At 47.3% G+C, this 25,464-nt stretch overlaps 1 protein-coding gene across 1 annotated transcript in view; it reads left to right on the top strand.

The window, feature by feature from the left end:
• LOC144268694 (antigen WC1.1-like) overlaps positions 1–24,615 on the top strand; it is a 62,729-nt gene extending 38,114 nt beyond the window's left edge. Inside the window, exons 7-18 of the mRNA XM_077823873.1 lie at positions 2,126–2,443; positions 7,688–8,002; positions 8,868–9,182; positions 11,318–11,380; positions 11,467–11,781; positions 12,175–12,210; positions 13,829–13,966; positions 19,376–19,471; positions 20,481–20,552; positions 21,621–21,710; positions 23,758–23,910; positions 24,491–24,615. Of these exons, the coding sequence (XP_077679999.1) occupies positions 2,126–2,443; positions 7,688–8,002; positions 8,868–9,182; positions 11,318–11,380; positions 11,467–11,781; positions 12,175–12,210; positions 13,829–13,966; positions 19,376–19,471; positions 20,481–20,552; positions 21,621–21,710; positions 23,758–23,910; positions 24,491–24,615 (2,036 nt within the window). The remainder of the gene's footprint in view (positions 1–2,125; positions 2,444–7,687; positions 8,003–8,867; positions 9,183–11,317; positions 11,381–11,466; positions 11,782–12,174; positions 12,211–13,828; positions 13,967–19,375; positions 19,472–20,480; positions 20,553–21,620; positions 21,711–23,757; positions 23,911–24,490) is intronic.
• The last annotated feature ends 849 nt before the right edge of the window (positions 24,616–25,464 follow it).

The following is a 25,464-nucleotide window of genomic DNA, read 5'->3' as shown; positions in this document are numbered from 1 at the left end:
TTCAATGTGGTACAAGGATTGGAAACAGCCTCTACAATATCTGTTCCCTGGATCTCTGTAAGGCTCTCACTCCATAGAGCACTGTCTTCTCCCCATAAACCCAGCTAAATCAGGCAAGAATTCACAAATCCTCACCTCACCAAGTGCTGCCCTGTTCTCTCTCTTTAACTGAGACAGAATCCCAGTTTAGAGCAGTCAGCTGATAGCTAAATGTAAATTCCATAGTCTCTGTGGTCTCCACAGCAACAAATACTGCCCCAGCTCTCCCTCTACGTCCATAGACCACACCATGGTGCACCAAACATTATCCCAATGGAGGGCTTCCTTAGAAAATAAAGCTGGCATAGCACTGCCCTGTATCCACGGTGGTACAGGGGTTGGGATCAGCCCTCACAGCAGATACATCTCTCAGCCACTGAGTCCACAGGGCTGTCTTCGACACGGTATACATCAAAAAGCTGGGTTGATCCAGCTAAATCACTCAGGGATAAGAAAAATCCTCACCCCTGAGTGAGACATGAAGCCAACCTACCCCCCGACCCCCTGCAGTGTAGACAGCACTAGGTAAACAGAAGAATTCTTCTGTCAAGCTCGCTACCACCTCTCAGGGAGGTGGATGAACTATAGGAATGGGAGAACCCCTCCGGTCGGCATAGGTAGGGTCTACACTAAAGGGCTACAGAGGTGCAGCTGCAGCTGTGCCATTGTAGCCTTTCAAGTGTATAAAAGCACTTCAACTCCTATATTTATAATCTCCCCCCGCAACCCTGCACTCTAGCTCTGTCCTCAGAGGGTGACTAGGGTGTGGGGTTGCCCATAACGTAACAGAGGCCCAGAATATCCAGATAAAATCTATGTCCCCTCCCCATGGCATCTTTCGCTTCCTGTCAGAGAAATAAAGTCAAATGGTGCAGAACAAGGAATGTGGGTCACACTGACACAGAGATTCTGTGCGGGAAGTAAGGGGAGATTACATTGGGCCCAATTCTTCCTAACCCTAAGGGCTCATTTACACCTGCTCAGAGTATAGGAGTCTTAATGTGAGATTCTGACCATACACAACTTTAATAAAAAACAGAGTAGTTAAATACCTGTCTTAAGTATAATACTAATCTCATCTTTAAATATGGAGTCACTACTGTCCTCTGTATGTATATTCTTATAACTGTTTATATATTTAGGAAGATTTGACAGGTTTACAGATCACATTTTGGGAGCACTTTGGCTCCTTTGAAATGTAAGGTGCCGCATACACTGTATAAATCTCCGATGACTTAATCACCAGAAAGGCTCTTCGCTTCTCCCACAAGGAACTTCAACATCTTTATGTGCTCACAGTGAACAAAGTTTTAAAATGAAAAATATATATGTTTAGAAAAAAATGGGATCTTCTTCCCCATTGCCCAGAGGTCACTCTCTTCTCCAGCATCATCTCCAGCCAAGCCAATAGCTAGACTTCGTGAGAAAGGTAACTCAAGTGTCCACAGTTGCAGACCTGGCCTGGAAAATCCTTGCTGAGTGCAGAAAAGCCTTTATTGTGTTAGCTCCTTTTGGGTTTGGAGCTGACGCCGTGATCGCAGGCCACCAATGTGCATTGAACGGGGACAAACAGGGCAGGGTTTTCTTTAAAGGAGCCATGTGTCCTGGCAGTCTGGATCCGGGAATTGCAGCAGTGAAGTGGGGCGCTTGGTGAGCTCATTGAAGGCCAATCCCTAGACTCCTGTTGTAAATCACAGCTACCTCACAGCGCTGACGTTATCAATGTGCGGGGTGAGCACTGAGCACTTTTGCACAGACCATTTTGGAAACCAGGGGCCTGATCTGCCAGGTGTTCCTGAGCACTCTCCACTCACATTGACTCCTTAGGGAGGTGAGAGCGCTCCACATCGTGCAAGATCTGATCTCAGAGCTGGGGAATTCTTTCCTTCCATCACCTCCTGCATTTCTGAGTAGACAGACAGACGAAACCCTTGAAAGAGGCTGTTCCCTGTATCACTGCACAGCGGTGAGAGTTACCTTCCACTCAGCACAGAAACTTGTGTTTCACATCATACCTGTGTATTATTTCTAATACAGTACCAGCAGGGAGTGTTATTCAGCATATTTTTTGTCTCTGTGAGCCCAGGTCGTTCTGAGGCGCTCAGACTGTTGAATGGAGAGAGCCGATGCAGTGGGAGAGTTGAGATTTCCCTCCATGGTGTGTGGGGCAGAGTCCTGGATGACCAGTGGGACATGGACGATGCCAGCGTGGTGTGCAGGCAGCTCCAGTGTGGAGTTGCTGAGAAAGCTTATTACCCCCCTATGTCTGAGCGAGGAAGGGGCCCCGTGGGGCTGAAAAGTGTCCGATGTGGAGGAAATGAGACTCGTCTGACTCTCTGTGACATCTCCCAGCCTGAGACAACCCAGGCAGGAATTGCTGAGGACGTTGGTGTCATTTGCTCAGGTGACTTAGTGTGAAAATCTTATAAATATCCTGTCCTTGTTCAAGGGAACATGACCCACCCCAGGGCCTGCCTCCACCCTACCTTGTGCTGTGATCTTGGCAGTCCTTGAAACGATGTGGATCTGATGTTCAAACTGAGACCGATTTATAGTAAAATATATATTATATACAGAACAAAGCATAGTCATGGTATAGGGTTAATGTACGATAGCAACCTCTCTCTCTGTCTCTCTCTCATATTTTTATGGATTAGAGCTGTTCAAAAAAAATTCATCAAAACTTTTTTCCTGTGAAAAATCTTCACAATAAGATTGCAAATTTTCTCAAATAGTTTTTCATTGAAAATGTTCAGATTTCTGTTGAAAAACTTGGGCTGTCAATTAACCACAGTTAACTCACGCATTTAACTAAAAAAGTTAATCGAGATTAAAAAAATCATGATTAATTGCAGTTTTAATTGCACTGTTAAAGAACAGAATACCAATTTAAATGTATTGTTTTATTTCTGAATGCAGTTATTGTTTGTACATAAATCTACATTTGTAAGTTCAGCTTCCATGGTAAAGAGATTGCACTACAGTACTTGTATTAGCTGAATTGAAAAATACTATTTCTTTCATTTTTTACACTTCAAATATTTGGAATAAAACAATATAAAGTGAGCACTGTATACTTTCTATTGTGTTTTGTAATTGAAATCAATATATTTGAAACTGTAGAAAACATCCAAAATATTTAAATAAATGGTATTCTATTATTAACAGCACAATTAATCACGATTAATTTTTTTTAATCACTTGACAGATCTATGAAAATCCCAAATTTATTTGTGGAACATGAAAAATATTCACGGTTATTCATATTTTGTGGGAAAAGGATGAATTTCCAAGCACCTCTAGTGTATCTAGTTGCTTCTTTATGTTAAAGTCTTAAAAAAACATGCTGTCTTGAATCAGAAAACAATAGTAAGAAAAGGAAGTCATATGCAACTTGTTTTGACCAAGGCTGCCATGGATAGTAACTCTGGGCTAGATCCCCCAAGGGCCTTGGGCGTTGCAAGGCCTGACTTCTAGGTGCCTTGCCATCGAATGGGATCCTCAGCCATGAGTCACATGCCCAGCTCCACGTACAATGCATGGGGAGAGTTAGGCACCAGAAGCCAGAAAGCTGAACAGGGATCCATCTACATTTGCTAGCAGTGAAATACCAAGGAAGGGAGTAGGGCCTAGATAAACAAAGTTATTTTGTTGCCAACCTGCCATTGATCAAAGCCTCAGCCCCCTGACACGCAGGTAGAGGTAGGCACCTATCTCTGCTCGGGGACCTCAGTCATGAACCCACTCCTGGAGCTAGGCACATAAGCCAGGTCAGCTCTCTCATCTCCCCATTTTACACAGGACCCAGTGGTTAAAGCACTCAACTGGGTGGTGGGAAATCCACATTCAATCCCTGCTCTGCCTGATTTGGAGCAGGGACGTGAACGCAGGTGAGTGCCCTAGTCACACTAGACTGTGCTGGGGTGGGTCTCTCCTGCTGGAAATGTTCCGCTTTGTACAAATAATCAGTCACTGAATCCGAAAAAAAGCTAGAGATTGATTCTAGCTATGGCCAGGGCACTCACCTGGGATACGGGAGAGTCAAGTCCCTGCTTCAATAAATATGTAGGGATTTATATATTATGTATTTATAAAGAGGCAGTTAGGTAGCTATGTACCTTTGTGAATCTAACCCTCTGTCGCTTAGGAAATACATCAAAGTTGATTTTATAATGTGACCTTGTGAAGTCCTAATCCTATAACTGTGCAATTTTCCATCATTTAAAGGTTAAAAAAAAACCGAAAAAAAATCTGTGATGGGATTTTTTCATTGTTCTTGGTTGAACATGACTATTGTACAAAACAATTCTATTGTTCTTTTGGCTGGTATATATTTACTTTCAGGTCCAACAGTAAAAGTAAACAAGTAACAGACATTTTAACTATGTCCCTATATCATGCACTGTATGTTACTGCACTGATATTTTTCATGCCCATTCCAACTGCAGGGTAACTACAGCACATTAAGGGCCCATTTCTGTTCCCATTGTGTCAGTGGGAGCTTCACAGTTGATTTCAGCAGGGTAGAATTAGGTCCTAAGTGTCTTGGACTTTATTGTACACACACAGAGACAATTTGCCTGTCTTTCCCTTTATTTGTAAAATAAAGTGGTACCAAGTCTACTTTTCTCTAATGTTCTGGTACGTGCTGTCATGCTATCTGGAGTGGCTCACCACTGTAAGTGACTAACTCAGGGCAGACTCAGAAAACAAGGGCAGATACCCCAAACTGGTGGTGTGTTCTATAATTAGATTTCGCCTGCAGAGTCCTGCACTTAGGACGGAAGAATCCAATGCACCGCTACAGACTAGGGACCGAATGGCTCGGCAGCAATTCTGCAGAAAAGAACCTAGGGGTTACAGTGGACGAGAAGCTGGATATGAGTCAACAGTGTGCCCTTGTTGCCAAGAAGGCCAATGGCATTTTGGGATGTATAAGTAGGGGCATTGCCAGCAGATCGAGGGACGTGATCGTTCCCCTCTATTCGATACTGGTGAGGCCTCATCTGGAGTACTGTGTCCAATTTTGGGCTCCACACTACAAGAAGGATGTGGAAAAATTGGAAAGAGTCTAGTGGAGGGCAACAAAAATGATTAGGGGATTGGAACACATGAGTTATGAGGAGAGGCTGAGGGAACTGTGGATGTTTAGTCTACGGAAGAGAAGAATGAGGGGGGATTTGATAGCTGCTTTCAACTACCTGAAAGGGGGTTCCAAAGAGGATGGCTCTAGACTGTTCTCAGTGGTAGCAGATGACAGAACAAGAAGTAATGGTCTCAAGTTGCAGTGGGGGAGATTTAGGTTGGATATTAGGAAAAACTTTTTCACTAGGAGGGTGGTGAAACACTGGAATGGGTTACCTAGGGAGGTGGTGGAATCTCCTTCCTTCAAAGTTTTTAAGGTCAGGCTTGACAAAGCCCTGGCTGGGATGATTTAATTGGGGATGGGTCCTGCTTTGAGCAGGGGGTTGGACTAGATGACCTCCTGAGCTCACTTCCAACCCTGATATTCTATGATTCACCAAGCCAGTCACAAACGTGAACTCCTGGATCACTATACAAGTCTCACTGTGGAGTCACAGACCGCCTAACCTGCCACCCAGACAAACTGGAAGTTGTGATAAAATGTCACTTAATCTTAACATCACAGCACACCAAGTTTCTCCCAGTCCCAAGGGACCAGCCAGTCACCCAGAACTTCCTCCAAAGAGAACGCTTGCAGCCAGTTCTATCGTAAATAACTAAAGGTTTATTAGCTAAGAAGAAAGAAGGAGGGTTATTGAGAGGCTATAGCAGGTAAAATATAACAACAGGGAAATCAGTTTGTAACTCCAAATGGTGGCAGTGATGTAATAAACTGTCAGTTTCCCCAAAGGCTTTTACAGGGTGTCATGAGGTACTCCACTCACTGCCGGTCTGGCATCTCCTCCTGGTCACTCTGGGGATTAGCTGTCGAGGCCAACGCCCATCCACAGTTTGAACACCATCAATCTCACTCTGGTCTGCAGCTCCTCTTGCTCCAGGACCCGCAGCATCCTCTTTGTGACTTAGACCTCCAGCTAGGTCAGTGTTCCCCCTGACGGGATTCAGTCCATCAACAGTCCTAGGCCATCTTCCCATTCACTGCCCTGGTGCCACTCCCTCAGTGGCTAGTAGGGGAACCCAGGCCTGCCCTCTTTTCTGGGATCCAGTCCAGGGACAGCTCAGCAGTTCTGGGCTTCCTCCCTCTGCCCACACTGCTCCTTCCCTGGACTGATTTAGTTGGGGTTGGTCCTGCTTTGAGCAGGGTGTTGGACTAGATGGCCTCCAACCCTAATCTTCTATGATTCTATGGCTGCTTCCTATACTCTGGTTCCCCTCCTCACTCTGGGTCTGCCAGCCCCAAGAATCCTCCTCCCAGGGAATAACTACAGACTGTCTCCCTGCAGTCCCCAAACACTCCTCCCTCTTCCCAGGGCATGACCGCTGTCTACCTTACTGCAGTCGTTCCCAACAGCCCCAACCCGGAGCCACCTTCCTGGCTTTATAGGTCCCACCTGTTCCTGAATAGGTGAGACTCTCTCTAACCAGCTGATTCCGGCCTAAACCTCCACCCTTTGCAGCGTAATTAGCTGATTGGGCCCACCTGGCCCAACCCAGCTCTTACAAGGCTAGTGTGGGGCGCTCACCCCATCACACAGGGCTACCCAGAATAACTATGGCGATCTCTGTCTTTTCATTCAGTTATTCTTCTCTGTTAGAATCCAAACAGTCCAGAGATACAGGATCTTTCTTTGAATCCATATTTATATCTTCTTCTCACATAAGAACATAAGAAAACAAGCTCACAGAAAACAAGCTGACAATCTACCCAGGTGGGCTTTTCCTTTGATGACAGGGAGTGAGAAATGCACTTAGATTTTTGACCTCAGACCTTATTCATAATGGCTATTTCCTTTGAAATTAGCATTTTCTGTTAAAGTCCTTAAATCCTTAGCATTTCACAAAATTTATTTGATGTGTTATTTAGCTACAAGTGTATTTATCATGTAAATGTTTGGCATTACATTATGACAGGAATAGACATGCAAAAACAATACCCATAACGTTCCACTAGTTTTCATAAAGCTTAAACATCTGAATACACATGTATACATCTAACCATTACTTTAATCTACACAAGTGAATTGATCTAACTACACTCTAGCATGACCTGGTCATCCAGTGTCACCCCCTCCCCATTCTGTAACAATTGAAAAGAATATTTGGTTTTGGGTAAATTAATTGCCTAATAATTCCTTGAACACCTTGATGCTTATCATTTAAGAGTTGTTTGAGAATATTCAAGATTTTTAGTAAGGGCTGTTTCTGCTAACCCTTAGTCTCACAAATAGCTCTGACCCATATGATGAGTCCCTTAAGGATTACTCCAATGAGTAAGGAATTCAGAATTAGGCCCTTACACTCACATGCTGTTTATCAATAGTGCTCTGTAAAAAGTATTCCTCATTTCCTTACTCAGCTTTTCTCCGTTTCTGTGTTTCTTGTTAAAGACAGATTTTAAAAAGCATTTCAATATCTCAGCCATTGTAGCATCATCATTGATTTGCATGGAAGCTATTTAATAATCATCATATTGCATATTAACAGCTGGGATCTATCCCTGCAGGAAGTGGGCGGATCAGACTGGTGAATGGGGCAGGTCGCTGTGCTGGAAGAGTGGAGATGTATTACAATGGGAGCTGGGGGACAGTCTGTGATGATTCCTGGGATCTGTCAGACTCCAATGTCGTTTGCAAACAACTGGGATGTGGACGCGCCATCAAGGCAACTGTCTGTGCTCATTACGGGGAAGGATCCGGGCAGATCTGGCTGGATGATGTGAACTGCTCTGGAAACAAATCCGATCTTTGGGACTGTCCTTCCAGGGGCTGGGGCCAGCACAACTGCAGACACAAAGAGGACGCAGGAGTTCTCTGCTCAGGTCTGTTCTGGGAATGCTCACGTGAGCCTGGTTACCAGGGGATTTACTGGAGGGGGCAGACATTTGAGGAAAGAGCTGAGGATGATAGAGCTTCTCCCTCACTGTCTTTTCTATAGGGTGCCCATACAGTGCGTTTTGGCCAGGACACTCTCTTTTTTAAGCCTGCCCTGGCCGTCCCGACTGTTTTGGCAAAACTGGGCATTTCTCTCGTTTCCTCTTGTCAACGGATCACGAGTTGGGAAGAGCAAATTGGACACATACACAGTTTTGCGAAAAAAGTGGGATGCGCCCCCTAGCGGAGTGAGGCTGGGTGGCAGGGGGGCTCAGGCCGGCCCACGTGCTGAGGGGATAGGGGAACCTCAGGCTATCCCTGTGTAGGTGGGAGGTAGGGTAGGTCTCAGGCTGGCCCCACCTGTGTGGGGGAGAGGAAGGGAGGTTTTGGGGTTGCCCCCCCCCCCCGTGGGGTGTTCCGTTTTCCCTTTGAGAAAATATGGTCACTCTACTCTTCTACCTACCAACTGGGGTCATGATTAGAAAGTCACCATTTCCCATCGGTTCCCACCCAGGAGTATTGGAGATATCGCAGCATTTCTCTAGTGTTGGCAGGGCAGTCACTGCTGTATTGCAGGTGTCTGTGTGTGTAACTGCTGGGAACTGGTGACTTTTCAGAGGTGACCATTGTATTTCTAATAGTCCATGGTGTCGAGGAGAGTCTCTCATTGTGAGAGTGATTCTCTCTGCACTTGTTCCTGCAGAATGATGTGGCTATACTTTTGGGTTGAGCAATCGCTGGGATTTCACTCTTCACCCCAGTTCATTTCAGAATCAGACCATTTAAATTCCCTTTTTGTGCACTTCCTTCTAGAATTCACAGATTTGAGGCTGGTGAGCGACAGTGATTGTGCTGGGCGGCTGGAGGTTTTCTACAATGGGACGTGGGGCAGTGTTTGCTCCAATCAGATGTCTGGAGACACCCCAGCAACTGTATGCAAACAGCTGAACTGTGGGGATAGAGGGCAGGTTGCAAGAGACTTTGCATATGGAGCAGGTTCTGGTCCCACATGGCTGGACCATGTTGCATGCAGTGAGCAGCACAGGTCACTTTGGCAGTGCCCATCAGGCATATGGAAACAGCACTCCTGTGATAACCGAGCAGAAGAGACCCATATTTCTTGCAGTGGTAATTCTGAAACTGTCTGTGCACACACCCACTCCATCTTTTACTCATTGAAAGGGTGTGATAGAAATTTTGAATGTATTTACTTTTCAGTAGAGACAGTTTTACATTCACAGTAGTGACAGACATATTTTCATTGTCAATTCTCAATACAGCACCTGGAAAACAAAATGGGAGTTATTCATACAAGCTGTGTGTTACATGGTGCAATCACCTAGTGAGAGCCTACAAATGCCCATAGGCATGGGAACTTGGGGTGCAAAGGGTTAATCAGTTTGTGTGGGTCCCGGCTGCCGGCCCCACGCTCCACTACTGGTCCCAGACACGGGGTCCCGCTGCTAGCCCCGCAAGGTGTGGTCCCAGCCTGAGTCACCTTACCCCGATCCACAGCCCAGTCCTGGCCTCAACTCGGGGGAGAGGGAGCACAGACAGGGTAAGAAGGGGAAAGGTAAAAAGTTTGGGAACCATTGACTTTCAGCACCCCAACTATAAAAATTGTTCCAGCACCACTGCAAATGCCTCCCCTTAGCGAGCATCATTTGGGAATCTCTGTGGCAGTACTTTTGTGATGAACAATCAGAGATGGGCCCAAGGTCAGTGAACAGGACGTGAGTCGTCATGCTGAGTGGTTGGAGCAGGAGTCATATCCAGTGGTTAGAGCAGGAGCTGGTAGCCAGAAATTGGAGCCAAGGGTCAGAGCCAGAGGCAGAAATCAGAGTTCAGGGTCAGGACCAGGTTACCAGGAGCAAGGCAAGGGGTAATTCTGGAGTAAAGGTAAAAGCAAGACTGAACAAGACAGGAAAATGAGATATCTTAGCTGTGGGAAATGCTCTGAGCAGTTGCTGAATGCTGGTGTGGCTGCTGGACTGCTGACCTATCAGGCAGTATGACCAGTCAGGCAGCCTAATACAGTCCAGCTGCGCTCATTAAGTTGCCTAGAGACTAGCTCTGCTGCAGCCCCTGCTTCCTGACACCCAGGCTGTGAAATCTGGGTCAGGATCAGAATTCCCAAAAAGTGGGTCTGTGCGTGTAGGTGAGAGTCTGTTTCAGATCTAAAGTCTCATTTAGTCCTTGTAACCGGGGCACTGACTCACCAGCTGCGCCTGCTGCTGGTTGTCCTTGGGATTTAGCGTTCCAGCCGCCGGAGCGCCCTCTTCAGGCCAGTGTCTCGCCTTGCTGCTGGCTCCCGTTTCCCTCCCAGGACCTTGGAGCCCCTTTCACTGGCTGCTGCCCCCAGGCAGTACCCCACAGTTCTGGGTCTCCCCATCCCAGGGGAACCCCCCCACCCACTATCCCTACCTCACGTCAGTCATAGGCTCCTGCTAGTCACCAGCTAGTTCCTGCTCCCTGGGGCAGACTGCAGGATGAGCCACTCATCACCAGCAAGTTTGGGTTTGGACCAGCTGCCTCTGCCTACCCGTGGCTGCCCCTGCAACCCCTGTACCTAAGAGAGCTTATCAGGCTCGCAGTCTGGGGCTTTCCTAGGCTGGAGCTCCCCAGCTCCCTTGGCCTTTCCCCAAGCCTGCTCCAAACTAGGTCCTCTATTTAGGTCTCTACAGCCAGGTCTCTCCATCTCAGAGCAAGAGAGTGGTCAACCTTGGCTTCTGGCTCACAGCCTTTATAGAGCCAGCTGGGTCCTGATTGGGGCATGGCCCCCAGCTGCCACCACTTCCCCCAGTCAGCTGGGGTTTTACTTCCTTCCCCAGCCCCGGCCCTCTGCAGGGCTTTTCCAACCCCTTCAGGGCTGGACCGGGTGCCCACTTCCCATAACCCAATAGGTACAGTCCTCAATTCTAATACCACCATTTCTTGTCTCTGGATCCTCACAATAATGTGGGTGTGTTTCAGCTGACAGATCTGTTTACCTTCAAACAGGGCCAAGAGCAGCTGTACACAGGGTGGATGGAACAGACTCAGATACCCACAAATGCGCACACACCAGCAGCGAGCTGAATAAAGATTTCAACATCCAGAGAATCCACTGAGGAATGAATCCATTAGCTATGAAACAAAATAGATTTTAGATTTAAGTTTATAAAATTGCTGAAATTTAGGGGTTTAATACACAGATAAGCCCTGCTCTCTCCTACATCATACACTCTTCTCGGTCCGTTCACTTAATCATTTTCTCTGCATAGGAGAAAGAGAGAAACCACCCCAGACCCTGTTTGCCGACTGCCCGAACTCGACAAGCTGCACAGGTATTTCTGCTTCTCACTGTCTCCCTCTTGGTCCCAAAGGACTTTCCCAGCTGTCCCAGTAACACATACGTTTTCTGCATTTCCAGACCAGGAGAAGTTACGCGTCGTGGGAGGAGAGGACAGATGCTCGGGGAGAGTGGAGGTTTGGTACCGTGGCTTCTGGGGAACAGTTTGTGATGACTCCTGGGATATGGCGGATGCTAACGTTGTGTGTAAACAACTGGGCTGTGGATCTGCTGTACCAGTCCCAGGCGAGGCTGCATTTGGTGAGGGGACTGGTCCCATCTGGGTGGAGACGTTGAATTGCAGAGGGACAGAGTCATCTCTCTGGGACTGTCCTGCCAAGCCCTGGGGTGAGAGCAACTGTGGTCACAAGGAAGATGTTGCAGTGAATTGCTCAGGTGAGTGACAGGAGATGTTTCTGCTACATGCTGTAATTTTCTGGAAAGAGGATGGGTCCAAGTACCCGCCCGCCCTTGGTCACAGGCCAGGCCCTCCCATCTTCTGTGTGCAGAAGCATCATGGATGCTGTGGGGTGGAAGCTTTGTGGGACCATATTGGCTTAGACATCAGCACACACAACCCCTGCGTCCATCACAGACCCCAGTGTACTGGTTTGTTACTAGTCAGCATAGGGGGACGTGGGCCCTAAATCACTGACATACAGACCCTGTGCTTCTCTGAGGGAGTTTGTAGAAGTGATGTCTGGAGATCTGAGGGGGATGCTACCCAGTGACAAGCACATCAGCTCCCCCTCGCTCCAAACTCCAACTCTCCTCCCTTTCCCTTTGCAGGTGTGACAGAGACGACAGCATCACTGAGTAGAGCAGGTAAAACATCCCCCGCTCCCATCAAGAGTTAAAATTTACCTGGTGCTGGGTCACAGAGGATGAGCTGCAAGCTGTAGCCTAAGGACAGGAGCTCCTTGCCATGAGTAAACAGGGGAATGGTCCCGCTGTTGTGGGGAACTTTCCTGGCTTATACACTACCCCAGTGAAATGGGCTAGCAAAGGGATCTGAGTCCTCGCTCCCTCTTCCTTTACCCAGAGGCCTGCCTGACATCAAGGGCTCCCCTTCCACGCTCCTGTCTGGCAGAGTCCTCGTAACCCCGACAAGGCTGGGCCCAGGATTCCTGGGGGGTCAACCCCCAACCCTGTCGTGGTCACTTAGGGCAGGGGCTAAGGTGTCCCCACTCCCAGGTGCTCTCTCTGCACTGGATGCTTCCCTGACCCACTGATCATTACATGCAGTTCAAAGGAAATACAGTGTATTAAACAGCAATCGATTTTAAAAAATAAGGAAAAAGTGGGAAAGGTTAAAGGAAAACACGTCACCCTGCTCTGTTGCATGGGGACGTCACAACCAGCATCTCTGGACTGTAAGGGAAGTTTAGTCTGTTCCTCACACGTCCCAGGCCTCCTGCCCAGGCCCTGGCTGTACTGCAGGGATACTGCGGGTTGGACACTTGCTCTGGGGGTGGTCACACGCCTTCAAGCTGAAGGTGGCAGGACCCTTCTTCCCAGCATCGTCCCCGCCCAGTCGGGGTTACGATCCCCTTCCAAGTCTGGCCTGCCAGGCCTCTTGGCTGGGGGCGTCTCCCTGCTCTGGGCCCGCTGCCCAGGGTCCCCCTCGCTCTCCTCAGCTCCTGACCGCGCCTGGCTTCAGACTGCTCCAGCCCCAGCCCCAGCTCCAGCTCCTGCTCCTGCTCCACTCTGCCTCATCGCTGCTGCTGCTCTGCCTCCAGCTCCCTGGGCTGTTTTTTCTGGCCCCTCCGGATCTGGTTGCTGCAGCTCTGCTCCCAGCACAGGTCTCCTGTGACTCTGCTCCCAGCACTGACCTGCTCCCCTGGGCTGCTGCTCTGGTTCTCTCTGGATCTGGCGCGGCTCTGCTCCGCAGCTCAGCTCAGGCCCCTGCTCTCTCGTAGCTCGGCCCCACTCTGTCTGACCCAGGCAAATCCAGCTCACAGGGAGGACAGGACCCACCTTGTCCTCCTGACTCCCTGATTAGCCTGCCCGCCCTGTCAGTCAGGCTGACTTGGGGCATTCACCTCTCCCCATTGTTCCTGGGGACTGTCAGTCTCAAGGTCCTGCTTTCCTATCAACCCTTCCCCTTCCTTCTGGTCCTGGGAGCTAGCCAACTGAAACACCCCCACCGAGTTTTAGTAAGGGGCCAACAGTCCCCTTACACATGGCCTGTGAAATCTAGGGGCGAATGACACCTGGGTGGGAGCTGCAGGCCATGCTGAGCCAGAGAATTCCTGTCTGCTGACTCCAGCTGACAGGGCAGGGCCCATGATTTAAACAGCAGCCTGTGAGCTGCCCCCATGGCACACAGACTGTGTCCCAGCCCCTTACCCTGCTGCCATGCAATGAGTGACTGGGGAGATCCCTGGGCCCCCCGGACTCTCACAGGATAATCCCTCCCTCTTCCATGTTCATTTCCTTCCAGCTCCCCCGCGCCGCCCTCCGACCGAAAGTGGAAGAATCACGGTGCCCGTGGTCATCTGCATTGTCCTGGGAGCCCTGCTCTGCCTGGTCTTAATCATCCTGGGGGCGCAGGTGCGAAGTGCCAGGGCAGAGCGCAGAGGTGGGTCCTGCTTGGTGTCACTGTGTGAAATGCCTCTGAAATAGCAGGTGGAGCTGTGCCTAAGGGGGGTGGGGCATTGGCAGTGTAGTGGAAGGTTAAATTGTATTATACTGTTCAGCCACGAAGTGGTGTTGCATGTAACAACTTACATTCGCGAACCTCAGCCATGCCTGGCAGAGCATTAAGGGATCTTATTGTGAATACATCTGTTGAGTATCTCTCCGGAAAGGAAGCTCTGTAGCCAGTCCATGTCTGGTACAGAAGCCTGACCTGCTTATAGCAGCCTTGCCACCTACCATGTCCAAAGTGTATGTGACATGGTGCCCCAAGTTAAGCAGTGCCAGAGGAGAAGAAAAACAGAAGGAAGAGAGCAACAGAAGTTGCAGACAGAAAGAGGAGCAATGAAGGATGCAGACAGGGGGAAAAAAAGCAACACAGGTTGAAGGATTTCATCAACATCTCCCTCTTCGTTGACCAGAGAACTTCAGCTTTGACAAACCTTCACAACTGACAGACTAGAAGCAGCATTTTGCAAGATTTCAGATTGCTACAAAACTCCATAAGAAACTGAAGCTATACAGGTATGGTGATTACTTTGTGCTGTTTGGAAGCAAGCAGAGCATTTCTTTCAATCCTTTAATTTTCCTGAAGACAGGCACAAAGATGACTATGAAAGGGTTCTGGCTTTGTTTGATGCGTCCTTTATACACTGGAACCTCAAAGTTACAGAACTGACCAGTGAACCACACACCTCATTTGGAACTGGACGTATGCAACCAGGCAGCACCAGACACCAAAAAAAAAAAAAAAGAAAAAAAAAGAAAGAAAGAAAATACAGTACAGAAGTGTCTTAAATGTAAATAACTAAAAAAATTAAAGGGAAAGGTTGAAAAAAGATTTGACAAGGTAAAGAAACTGTTTCTGTGTTTGTTTAATTTAAATTAAGATGGTTAAAAGCAGCATTTTTCTTCTGCATAGTAAAGTTTCAAAGGTGTATTAAGTCAATGTGCAGTTGTAAACTTTTGAAAATACAACCGTAACATTTTGTTCCGAGTTATGAATGTTTCAGAGTTATGAACAACCTCCATTCCAAGGTGTTTGTAATTCTGAGGTTCTACTGTACCCTCAGAGAAATGTGGTTTATGAAAGGGCATGTTTTCACCAGAGAATTGAAGGACTAGGGGAAAATGCTGAACACAGTTTATAAGAGCTCTGCATGCCTTGGCTGAAAACTGTGATTCAGGAACTGCAAACATGAAAATTTCAGAGAGAGGCTGGTTACTGGGTTAACAGAAAAAAATCCTTCACAGGACCTACAATTCAAAACAGACTTCACCCTACACACTGCTGTTCAAACGGCAAAACAATCTGAGCTCATGAGACAGCAAAACCCAGAGCAACTTGCCAAACTTGAAAAATGAGAAATTAGCTTAGAAGCTGTTAACAAACGCAGCCTGAATGAAACAAGTTAATACCATGAAATTGGTGAGGTAAAGAGGGAGAACTCCCTGGCTAAGAGGAACAAATTCCACTCAAACATTCAGGATATATTAAATGCACGAAACATGGACTTTTTGCAGTTGTTTGCCACATGAACGCAGTCAGGGAATTGATTCATATTCCAGACAATCAAGAGCTATTGTTTCTTGGATCTATCCTGTGTGAAGGTACAGAGCCTGCCTGGAGAGTGAAACTGATCATTCAGAGAAACACTATTGACTTTAAAATTGACTTAGGAGCAGATGTAACAGTCATCTCAGAAGGGCAGGGGGTTGGATTAGATGACCTCCTGAGGTCCCTTCCAACCCTGATATTCTATGATTCCATGATTCTAATATCTTCAGCTATGATCTGGCCATGGAAATGAACAGCACAGCAGTGACACTTGCAGATGACAATACATTGGGAGGAGTTGAAACTAGTGGGGACCACATAGAAATAATACAAAGGGGAAATGCAGTGGTCTCTTGCTCTCAAGTGGAGAGGGAGGCCACACCCTCTCACTGTGTCAGGCAGCAGCACTCAGGCTCGGGTCCCACTTGCTGGGCCGATCTGTAAGAAGTCTAGAGTTCGCAGCCTCCTGTCAGAGCTGCCGCCAATCAAGAGTCTAGAACCCTGGCGTTCTAGGCGGGGTGGAGTATAAACAGTCTTTTGTCCACAGCATCCTGGCTGGGACAGCCAGCAGTTCATGGTTGATAAGGGAAGCTGTGGCCCTCTGGGCAGGGCAGAGTGGGAAGCAGGCTTTGCCTAAGCCTCTTGGCAAAGGCAGCCAGCAAAGACACAGTCTGGGGCTCTGGCTCCTTGGGTGGGGAAGAGCAGGGAGCACCAAACAATCTAGGGATTCAGGCCCTCAGGCAGGGCAGAGCACCAAACAGACAGTTTTCATGACCTGGCTCTGGCAGACAGCAGACCTCTTGGCCTAACATGGGTAGGCTGCCACCCCAGGGATGGGGTTGGCAGCAGGGGATGGGGGGACCTTGGCGCACCCTACTCCACTGCGTCCCAGCCCTGGGCCCAAACACTGGCGGACTGTTCCGCCACTGGGTCAGCAGGGATCCAGCTAAAACATGTTGACTCGGGTTTTGACAGTGTAACGGGATCAAAGTGCAGTTTCCTTGGGCTACTTCCTTCCAGCGTCTGGTTGAGGGGTTCCATAGTGCCCGGGTCCTTGGTTTCGTTGGGGTACTTGGCCGATGGCAGTGCCGGCAATTTCTCTCCAGGGTCGGTCTCTTTTGGGGACAGGATGCTGCCCGGTGCAGATCCAGCTCCAGAATTCTGCAGCAGGCTGGAGACTTCTGTCTCCTTCCCTAGCTCCCACTCCAATGAGATGCAAGACTCTCCCTTTATACTTCCTGTCCTGCCCTAGTAATTCCGGCGACGGGGGCAGGGCAGGTTTGGCTCCACCCACCAGAGGGAGTGTAGTGGTCCCTCACTCTAAAGTGGGGAGGGAGGTCACTCCGCCTCACTGGAGAAAATAATACAAAGAGACTTCAAGTATTCTTAGAAAAAATAACACGTTGAGATTCCATTTAGAAAAGTACAAGAAAATCCATGTGAGGGAAAGATCCGGAATAGAGAGATACAGCAGGAGGGAGGGTACAAGGAAGGAGAAATGCTGCAAAAGAGCTTGGGTGATAATGGCCAAAGAGATCAGACAGTTCTACCAGGCATTTAGGGAATGTCTACACTGCAATGAGAGGTGTGATTGCAGCACATGTAGAAATACCCAAGCTAGCTTTTACCTTGCTCGGTGAAAGCTAGCTGGCATAACAACAGCAGTGTAGTTGCGTCAGCATGGCTGTGACGTGGGCTAGCCACTGGAGTGTGCACCCAGGCTCCTAGGCGAGGCTGTACACGGCAGGTTAGCCTGTGCTGCTGCGTGTGCTGACACAGCTACCTGGCTAGCTCGATCAAAGCCAGCTCAGATGTGTTTATGCATGCTGCAATCACTCCTCCAGATTGCAGTGTAGATTTACCCTTATATAAGAACATAAGAATGGCCATCGTGGGTCAGACCAAAAGTCCATCTAGCCCAGTATCCTGTCTTCCAACAGTGGCCAATGCCAGGCACTTCAGATGGAATGAACAGAACAGGTAATCATCAAGTGATCCATCCACTGTCGCCCATTCCCAGCTTCTGGCAAACAGAGGCTAAGGACACCATCCCTGCCCATCCTGGCTAATAGCCATTGATGGACCTATCCTCCATGAATTTATCTAGTTCTTTTTTGAACCCTGTTATACTCTTGTCCTTCACAACATCCCCTGGGAAAGAGTTCCACAGGCATTGACTGTGTGTTGTGTGAAGAAATACTTCCTTTTGTTTGTTTGAACCCTGCTGCCTATTAATTTCATTTGGTGACCCCGAGTTCTTGTGTTATGAGAAGGAGTAAATAACACTTCCTTATTCACTTTCTCCACACCAGTCATGATTTTATAGTTTCATATCCCTCCTTAATCATCTCTTTTCCAAGCTGAAAAGTCCCAGTTTTATTAATCTCTCCTCATACGGTAGCTGTTCCATACCCCTAACCATTTTTGTTGCCCTTTTCTGAACCTTTTCCAATTTCAATACATCTTTTTTGAGATGGGGTGACCACATCTACACGCAGTATTCAAGATGTTGCATTTATCAACATTGAATTTCATCTGCCATTGTGTTGCTCAGTCACGCAGTTTTGTGAGACCCCAGTGTATTTTTTGCAGTCTGCTTTGGATTTAACTACCTTGACTAGTTTTGTATCATCAGCAAATTTTTCCACCTCCCTGTTTACCCCTTTTTCCAGAGCATTTATGAATATGTTGATCAGCACTGGTACCAGTACAGACCCCTGGGAGTCACCACTATTTACCTCTCTCCGTTCTGAAAACTGACCCTTTATTTCTTCTCCTTTTTTCCCTATCTTTTACTCAGTCACTGATCCATGAGAGGACCTTCCCCCTTATCCCATGACAGATTACTTCTCTTAAGAGCCTTTGGTGAGGGACCTTGTCAAAGGCTTTCTGAAAATATAAGTACACTATATCCACTGGATCCCCCTCGTCCACATGCTTGTTGACCCCCTCAGAAAATCCTAGAGGATTGGTGAGGCAGGATTTCCCTTGACAACAACCATGTTGACTCTTCCCCAACAAATCATGTTCATCTATGTGTTTGATCATTCTATTTTTTACGGTAGTTTAAACGAATTTGCTTGGTTCTGTAGTTTGGGTTACTGGCCTGTAATTACTGGGATCACTTCTTGAGCCTTTTTAAAAAAAATTGCATCACATTAGCTATTCTCAAGTCTTCTGGTACAGAAACTGATTTAAATGATAGGTCACAGACTACAGTTAGTAGTTCTGCAATTTCACATTTGAGTTCCTTCAGAGCTCTTGGGTGAATACCATCTGGTCCTGGTGACCTATAACTGTTTAGTTCATCAATTTGTTCCAAAACTTCTTCTCATGACACCTCAATCTGGGACCGTTCCTCAAATTTGTCACCTAAAAAATACGTAGATAGTACTTTCCATTTTTAAAGCACTGCACAAATATTAACTAATTATTCCCCCCACAGTCTCTAGGCAGTACATATACAAGTACTATTTTGCCCATAGGTGTGAGCACCAGGATAGGAGAGGAACGATTTTGGGTGGTAGTAGGAGTAATAGGATACATTTATGAAGGGACCATTAAAGTTGAATATCAAGATAAACTTAATAACCGTGAAATAGTCAATAGAACAAACATGACAGGGACATGGTCCCCATCACCTGGGATGCTGAAATCTAAACTGGACAGAGCAGTGGCAATGTGCTGTAGGAACCAGTCCTGCACTGTAGTTGGGGGGCAGGGGCTGGATGATCTCATAGGGTTTCCCATCCCTAGCTTCTCTGAGCCTGTGCAAACCCTGCCCTTTGTTTTCAGGCTCCAGAAGATCCTTGGACCCTTTCTCTGAGGCCGTGTATGAGGAGATCGATTATAACCTGATGAGAAAGAAGCAGGAAATGTTTGATCGCTCAGGTCTGTGTGTGTCATTCCTAACAGGGAGAAAGTCTCTAATGCACTCTGCCTTCTAAAGCTCTGACTTAGAGCTAAATCTCTGCAGCCTTCAAGCCTGTGAGTCCTGGATGGCTGCAGATGCTGGGTCTGTGAAGAGACCAGCCAGTTACTGGACTGAGATGAATGAGTTTCCTCCCTAGCAGACTCTGCTAGCCCCATTCTGAGGACAGTCAGGCCCATCTGTACATCCTGCAGCCGTAGGGGGTAATTAGTTTTCGGTCAGGAAAGTGACTGTTCTCCTCATTTTGACTGAATGTCAATCAGGGGGGAAGATGCTGCTCTCAGTTTAGCACATTGTGGGGCACTCTGAGCATGGTCAGTGCTTCTCCCTGAGGCTACTTCTGAGATCCACATTCTCCTCTCTGCTAATGGTGGGGGTTGGTCACAGACTCTGAACATGGGAGGGGTGTGGCCTTATCTGTCAAAAAGGCGGGGGAGGGGGAGTATCTTCCAGAACAAAATGGAAGTCATGTCTGTTGCTGAGGAGATCTGGACCAGCAGCCTCAGCCATAATTTTCTGCTGGATCCGGCCATGAAGCAGCAACATTCAGGAGGAGAAGATAAACATTCCTCTCTAAAGAGATTCTTACACCCTGAGTGTGACTCAAAACAGGCTCCCCAGTTCATGAGAAGGATTTGAAAGAAACCCACAGGAGGGGGTCCCATGGTAAAAGGCTCATTCAGTTCCTGCCTCACCTCATGAGGTCAATATGGCTGTTCCCAGCATCTTCCCAGTCTGAATTATCCACCCCAAAGCCTCATTTACTACAAAAAAACTGATATTTAGCTTAGAAAGTCTGTGTCAGCCTCTCACCACTCAGTTGCTGTGAATTCAGCATCTTCTCTTGAAGAAGCAATATAGTGAGACCATAAATCTTGCTCCAGGACCCGGTTGCATTGCCCATCAGCCAGTTTCGCTGCTCTCACTGTGATAACATCCCATTTACCCTTTCTCCAGTTTCCTATTCAGATGACTCAGTGACAAAGCTGCAGTATTACACCGGGGACAGCGAGGGGAAAAATGATCCTGGATCAGAGCAAGGTAACAAGGATGGGGGTGGACACAGAGACACACAAAAGATTTCTGTCCAGCTCTTGATGGAAATGTGAACAAATCCTGACCCTTTCTGTGTGTGGTTGACTGTGCCCTCTCCCAGGGGAGGAGCTGCAGGGAACCGGGCAGAGAAATATTCACACTATATGAAAGAATCTGACTTCCACAGCTTACACGTGTCACTGCACAACCCTGATCTATGCCCCATGACCTTAGCCCCCTGCCTCCTCGACAGGAGCATATAGCCGAATTCACGATCCAGCCCATATAATGTAAGGACTTTAAACCATGTCTTTATAGAGTTCAGTTGAATTCACAATGGTCAGCTCTGGTGTGGCAGCTACTATCGCCCAACAGCCTGTGATGGGATGTTAGATGAGGTGGGATCTGAGTTACTACAGAGAATTCTTTCCTGGATATCTGACTGGTGAATCTTGCCCATATGCTCAGGGTTCAGCTGATCACCATATTTGGGGTCGGGAAGGAATTTTCCTTCAGGTCAGATTGGAAGAGGCCCTGGAGGTTTTTTCGCCTTCCTCTGCAGCATGGGGCACTGGTCACTTGCTGGAGGATTCTGTGCTCCTTGAAGTCTTTAAACCACGATTTGAGGACTTCAATAGCTCAGACATAGGTGAGAGGTTTATTGCAGGAGTGGGTGGGTGAGATTCTGTGGCCTGCATTGTGCAGGTGGTCAGACTAGATGATCATAATGGTCCCTTCTGACCTTAATATCTATGAATCTATGAAATAGGTCCAGGGTTAGCTCAATACCAGCATAGATCCTGATCTCATTGAAGGGCATGACAAAGTTGGTATTGGATGCTGTGGGGCAGGGTTGGGCCTTAGTTATTTTTGAGGAAATAAAGGTGGCACAATTATTGTTTGAGAGAATGTCCATGACTCTCCCTTTTCCCCTGGATTACCCTGTGATTTCCCCTGCAGACTCTATGATGAAAAGCCCAAACTCGAAAACAACAGGCCTTTAATGGGGAACTAAAACCTGCTGGGGAAATGGGTGTGTTCAGGGGAAGCTGACCGTAATGTTTGCTGTTCCAGAGGGAGCTTCCCCAGGGGGGTCTCAGTTGGATTACGATAATGTGGAGGAGCCTGCCTTGAGGAACGTCCTCCAGACTCCAGACAGCCGAGGTAAGCAATGATGAATCTGCCTCCTGGAAGCCACATTACCCCTTGGCTACTGCTGCTCCACCCCCTTCATTCCCTAGTCTGCCCTTTGATCCTGAGCTCAGGGCTGGGAAGAATTAACCCAAAGTAGCCTGGCTGGAGCCAGCGAACGGCTGTCAGGGTTCCCTCCCCACTCTGAACTCTAGGGTACAGATGTGGGGACCCACATGAAAGACCCCCTAAGCTTATTTTTACCAGCTTAGGTTAAAAGCTTTCCCAAGGCACCAATTTCATCTTGTCCTTGAACAGTATGCTGCCACCACCAAGTGATTTAGACAAAGACCAGGGAAAGGACCACTTGGAGTTCCTATTTCCTAAAATATCCCTCCAAGCACTTACACCCCCTTTCCCGGGGAGGCTTGAGAATAAACAAGATGAGCACAAACCAGCCTTGGATTTTTAAGACCCCAAAACCCCAATCAGATTCTTAAAAGAAACCCAGAACTTTATTAGAAGAACAAAAAAAGATAAGAGAACAACTCTGTAAGATCAGAGTGGAAGATAATCTTACAGACAGTCAGATTCAAAACATAGAGAATCCCTTTTGGCAAAACCTTAAGTTACAAAAAGACACAAAAACAAGAATAAACATTTCCTCCAGCACAGCGAATTTCACAAGCCAAACCAAAGAAAACCCAACACATTTTCTAGCTAGATTAGTAACTAACTTTACAGGAGTTAGAGAGCTTGCATCCTTGATCTGTTCCCGGCAAAGGTATCACACAGACAGACAAAAGCCTTCCTTCCCCCGCCCCCCAGTCCAGATTTGAAAGTATCTTGTCCCCTCATTGGTCATTTTGGGTCAGGTGCCAGCCAGGTTACCTGAGCTTCTTAACCCTTTACAGGTAAAAGGACTTTGTCTCTGTCCAGGAGGGATTTTATAGCACTGAATACGGAAAGGTGATTACTCTTCCCTTTAAATTTATGACAAGGGCTGTCATAAATATAAAGGGAAGGGTAAACCCCTTTAAAATCCCTCCTGGCCAGAGGAAAAATCCTCTCATCTGTAAAGGGTTAAGAAGCTAAAGGTAACCTCGCTGGCACCTGACCAAAATGACCAATGAGGAGACAAGATACTTTCAAAAGCTGGGAGGAGGGAGAAAAAACAAAGGGTCTGTGTCTGTCTGGGTGATGCTTTTGTCGGGGATAGAACAGGAATGGAGTCTTAGAACTTTTAGTAAGTAATCTAGCCAGGTATGTGTTAGATTATGATTTCTTTAAATGGCTGAGAAAAGAGTTGTGCTGAATAGAATGACTATTCCTGTCTGTGTGTCTTTTTTGTAACTTAAGGTTTTGCCTAGAGGGATTCTCTATGTTTTGAATCTAATTACCCTGTAAGGTATCTACCATCCTGATTTTACAGAGGTGATTCCTTTACTTCTATGAAAAGTCTTCTTGTAAGAAAACTGACTGCTTTTTCATTGTTCTAAGATAAAAGGGTTTGGGTCTGTGGTCACCTATGCAAATTGGTGAGGATTCTTACCAAACCTTCCCCGGGAAGTGGGGTGCAAGTGTTGGGAGGATTTTTTGGGGGAAAGACATGTCCAAACTACGTTTCCCAGTAAACCCAGTTAAAGTTTGGTGGTGGCAGTGGAAATTCCAAGGGCAAAGGGTAAAATTAATTTGTACCTTGGGGAAGTTTTAACCTAAGCTGGTAAAAGTAAGCTTAGGAGGTTTTCATGCAGGTCCCCACATCTGTAGCCTAGAGTTCAGAGTGGGGAAGGAACCTTGACAAGGGCATTCCACAATTAACAGCTTCCCTCATTGTTGCCTTAAGAAGCCACATCTTTGTTATTTTCATGTTTCCTGTTTGCTTCCCCTCCAATGGCCTCCTTTGTTTTTCCCTGTGCAGTCTGGCAGGATAATATCAAACAGCTAAACTGAGGTGTATGTGGCATTCATAAGAAATAATACACACAAGTTCCTCCTTTGCCACACCTGGCATGTAGCTTTTTTCTCTATTCAGTGGAAAGCCTCTTCTCATTACCATTAATTCCCATCATTATTTCAGAGGTCCCTGCCCTGCCTGGAGATGACCCAGGGGACGGTTATGATGATGCCAGAGAAATTTCTGACCCTGAAGACGACCCTGGTTCTGGACCGAGTGCCCAGGAAGTCACGGGGGCCCATGGGGAAAGTGTCAGGAACAGGGATTCACGGACAGGTGAGTGGAGTGTGGAGAACTCACCGGGAAGAGCCTTTACTGGCTACTAGAAGTCACTGTCACTGCACTGAAATACAGTTATTGGTGACCTCTCATCTGTGTCCCCTCCTTGACTTCTGCTAAACAGAGTTAAATGGATTGAAATCAAGACAGAGAGAAGATTTCCTAGATAAGGTCCCTGCTCCTACAAATACTAGATCCCATCTGTCAGTCTACTCACATGAATACTCTCTCTGACTTCAGTGGGACTGCTGGCGTGTGGTCCCTTAGGGACTATATCAGATGTCAGGAGTTACAGCAGCTCCCAGTGGCCTATCAGGGAGTTGTCACCAGCTCACTGCCATCCCCACACTTCTCCTGCACCAGGGAGGTCTCAGAAGAGAGAGAATCCGCTCCCACATGTTTTCTTGGAAGAACAGAGAGAGAAATCATGGTTTAAACATGTCAGAGGCCCACTAAGAGGAACTGTGGGTGGGGGCTGATTCACAGCCCATGCTGTATTTTGCCCATCCATTACGTGAGTGCACATGGGTGGAGAATGAATACATTGACTGTAATGTGACTTGCTTGCTATTTTCAGGCTGGAGTCTGCACTCGCTAAGAAGTGAAGGGGCCTCTGGGGCTGAGAGGGAAGCCCTGTCCCCACCTCCTCATGACCCGGGTTATGATGACATTGATTATGGCATCTCTGGGACATTAATATAAGAATGGCTGGGTTGAGATCAAATATCCTGTGAAGATGTAAATGCTGTATGGTTAGACTCTTCCTGTCCCAAATGCTCATTGACCCATCGGGGTATTGGAGACAATCCCTACCTGGGAACTGCTTCAATTAGCTTTTTGATTTCAGTTTTGTTTAAATGCAAGAAATAAGTCTGACTGAGACAGGGGCTGTGATTTCCCCTCTAATTTCCCATTGATCAGACAGTCTGGAACTTCCCTGCTTTTTTGTCCCTAACACTTCTTCATTGTGAATTTTTGCTTTTTCTTATTAAACCCTTTTTGAAGATCTGTCCCTGGGCTGATGTTTCTCTCATGAGGTGTGTTGGGTAGCTCCATGTGGACCAGCAGGGAGAGAGATGGAGATTGATGTGACGGGTTCAGTCCCAGAGACCCCCTCGGGACTGTCACCTGATGTGCTGAGACTACCTCTGAGCCCGTTTTCCCTGCCAGTTTGGGACTCCAGAACCCTGCCTAGTTGAGCCAGACATGCTAGCCTGCTACAATACAGACTCAGGTCTGGTCCACGCCCCCAAAGCTGTAGACTTTGACCAAAAACTGCTCAGCAGGTCTCCTATCTCCAGCACCCAGACACCCAGCTTCCAACGGGATCCAAACCCCAAATAAATCCATGTTACTCTGTATAAAGCTTATACAGGGTAAACTCATAAATTGTTCACCCTCTATATTATTGATAGAGAGATATGCACAGTCGTTTGTTCCTCCAGGTCTTAATCACTTACTCTGAGTTCAATAATAAAGAAAAGTGATTTTATTAAGAACAAAAAGTAGGATTTCAGTGGTTTCAAGTAATGACAGACAGAACAAAGTAAG

The sequence above is a fragment of the Eretmochelys imbricata genome, chromosome 1 (genome assembly GCF_965152235.1).
Source record: "Eretmochelys imbricata isolate rEreImb1 chromosome 1, rEreImb1.hap1, whole genome shotgun sequence".
Taxonomy (NCBI): domain Eukaryota; kingdom Metazoa; phylum Chordata; order Testudines; family Cheloniidae; genus Eretmochelys; species Eretmochelys imbricata.
The sequence above is the reverse complement of the archived record's forward strand: the minus strand, read 5'-3'. Positions and strand labels throughout refer to the sequence as shown.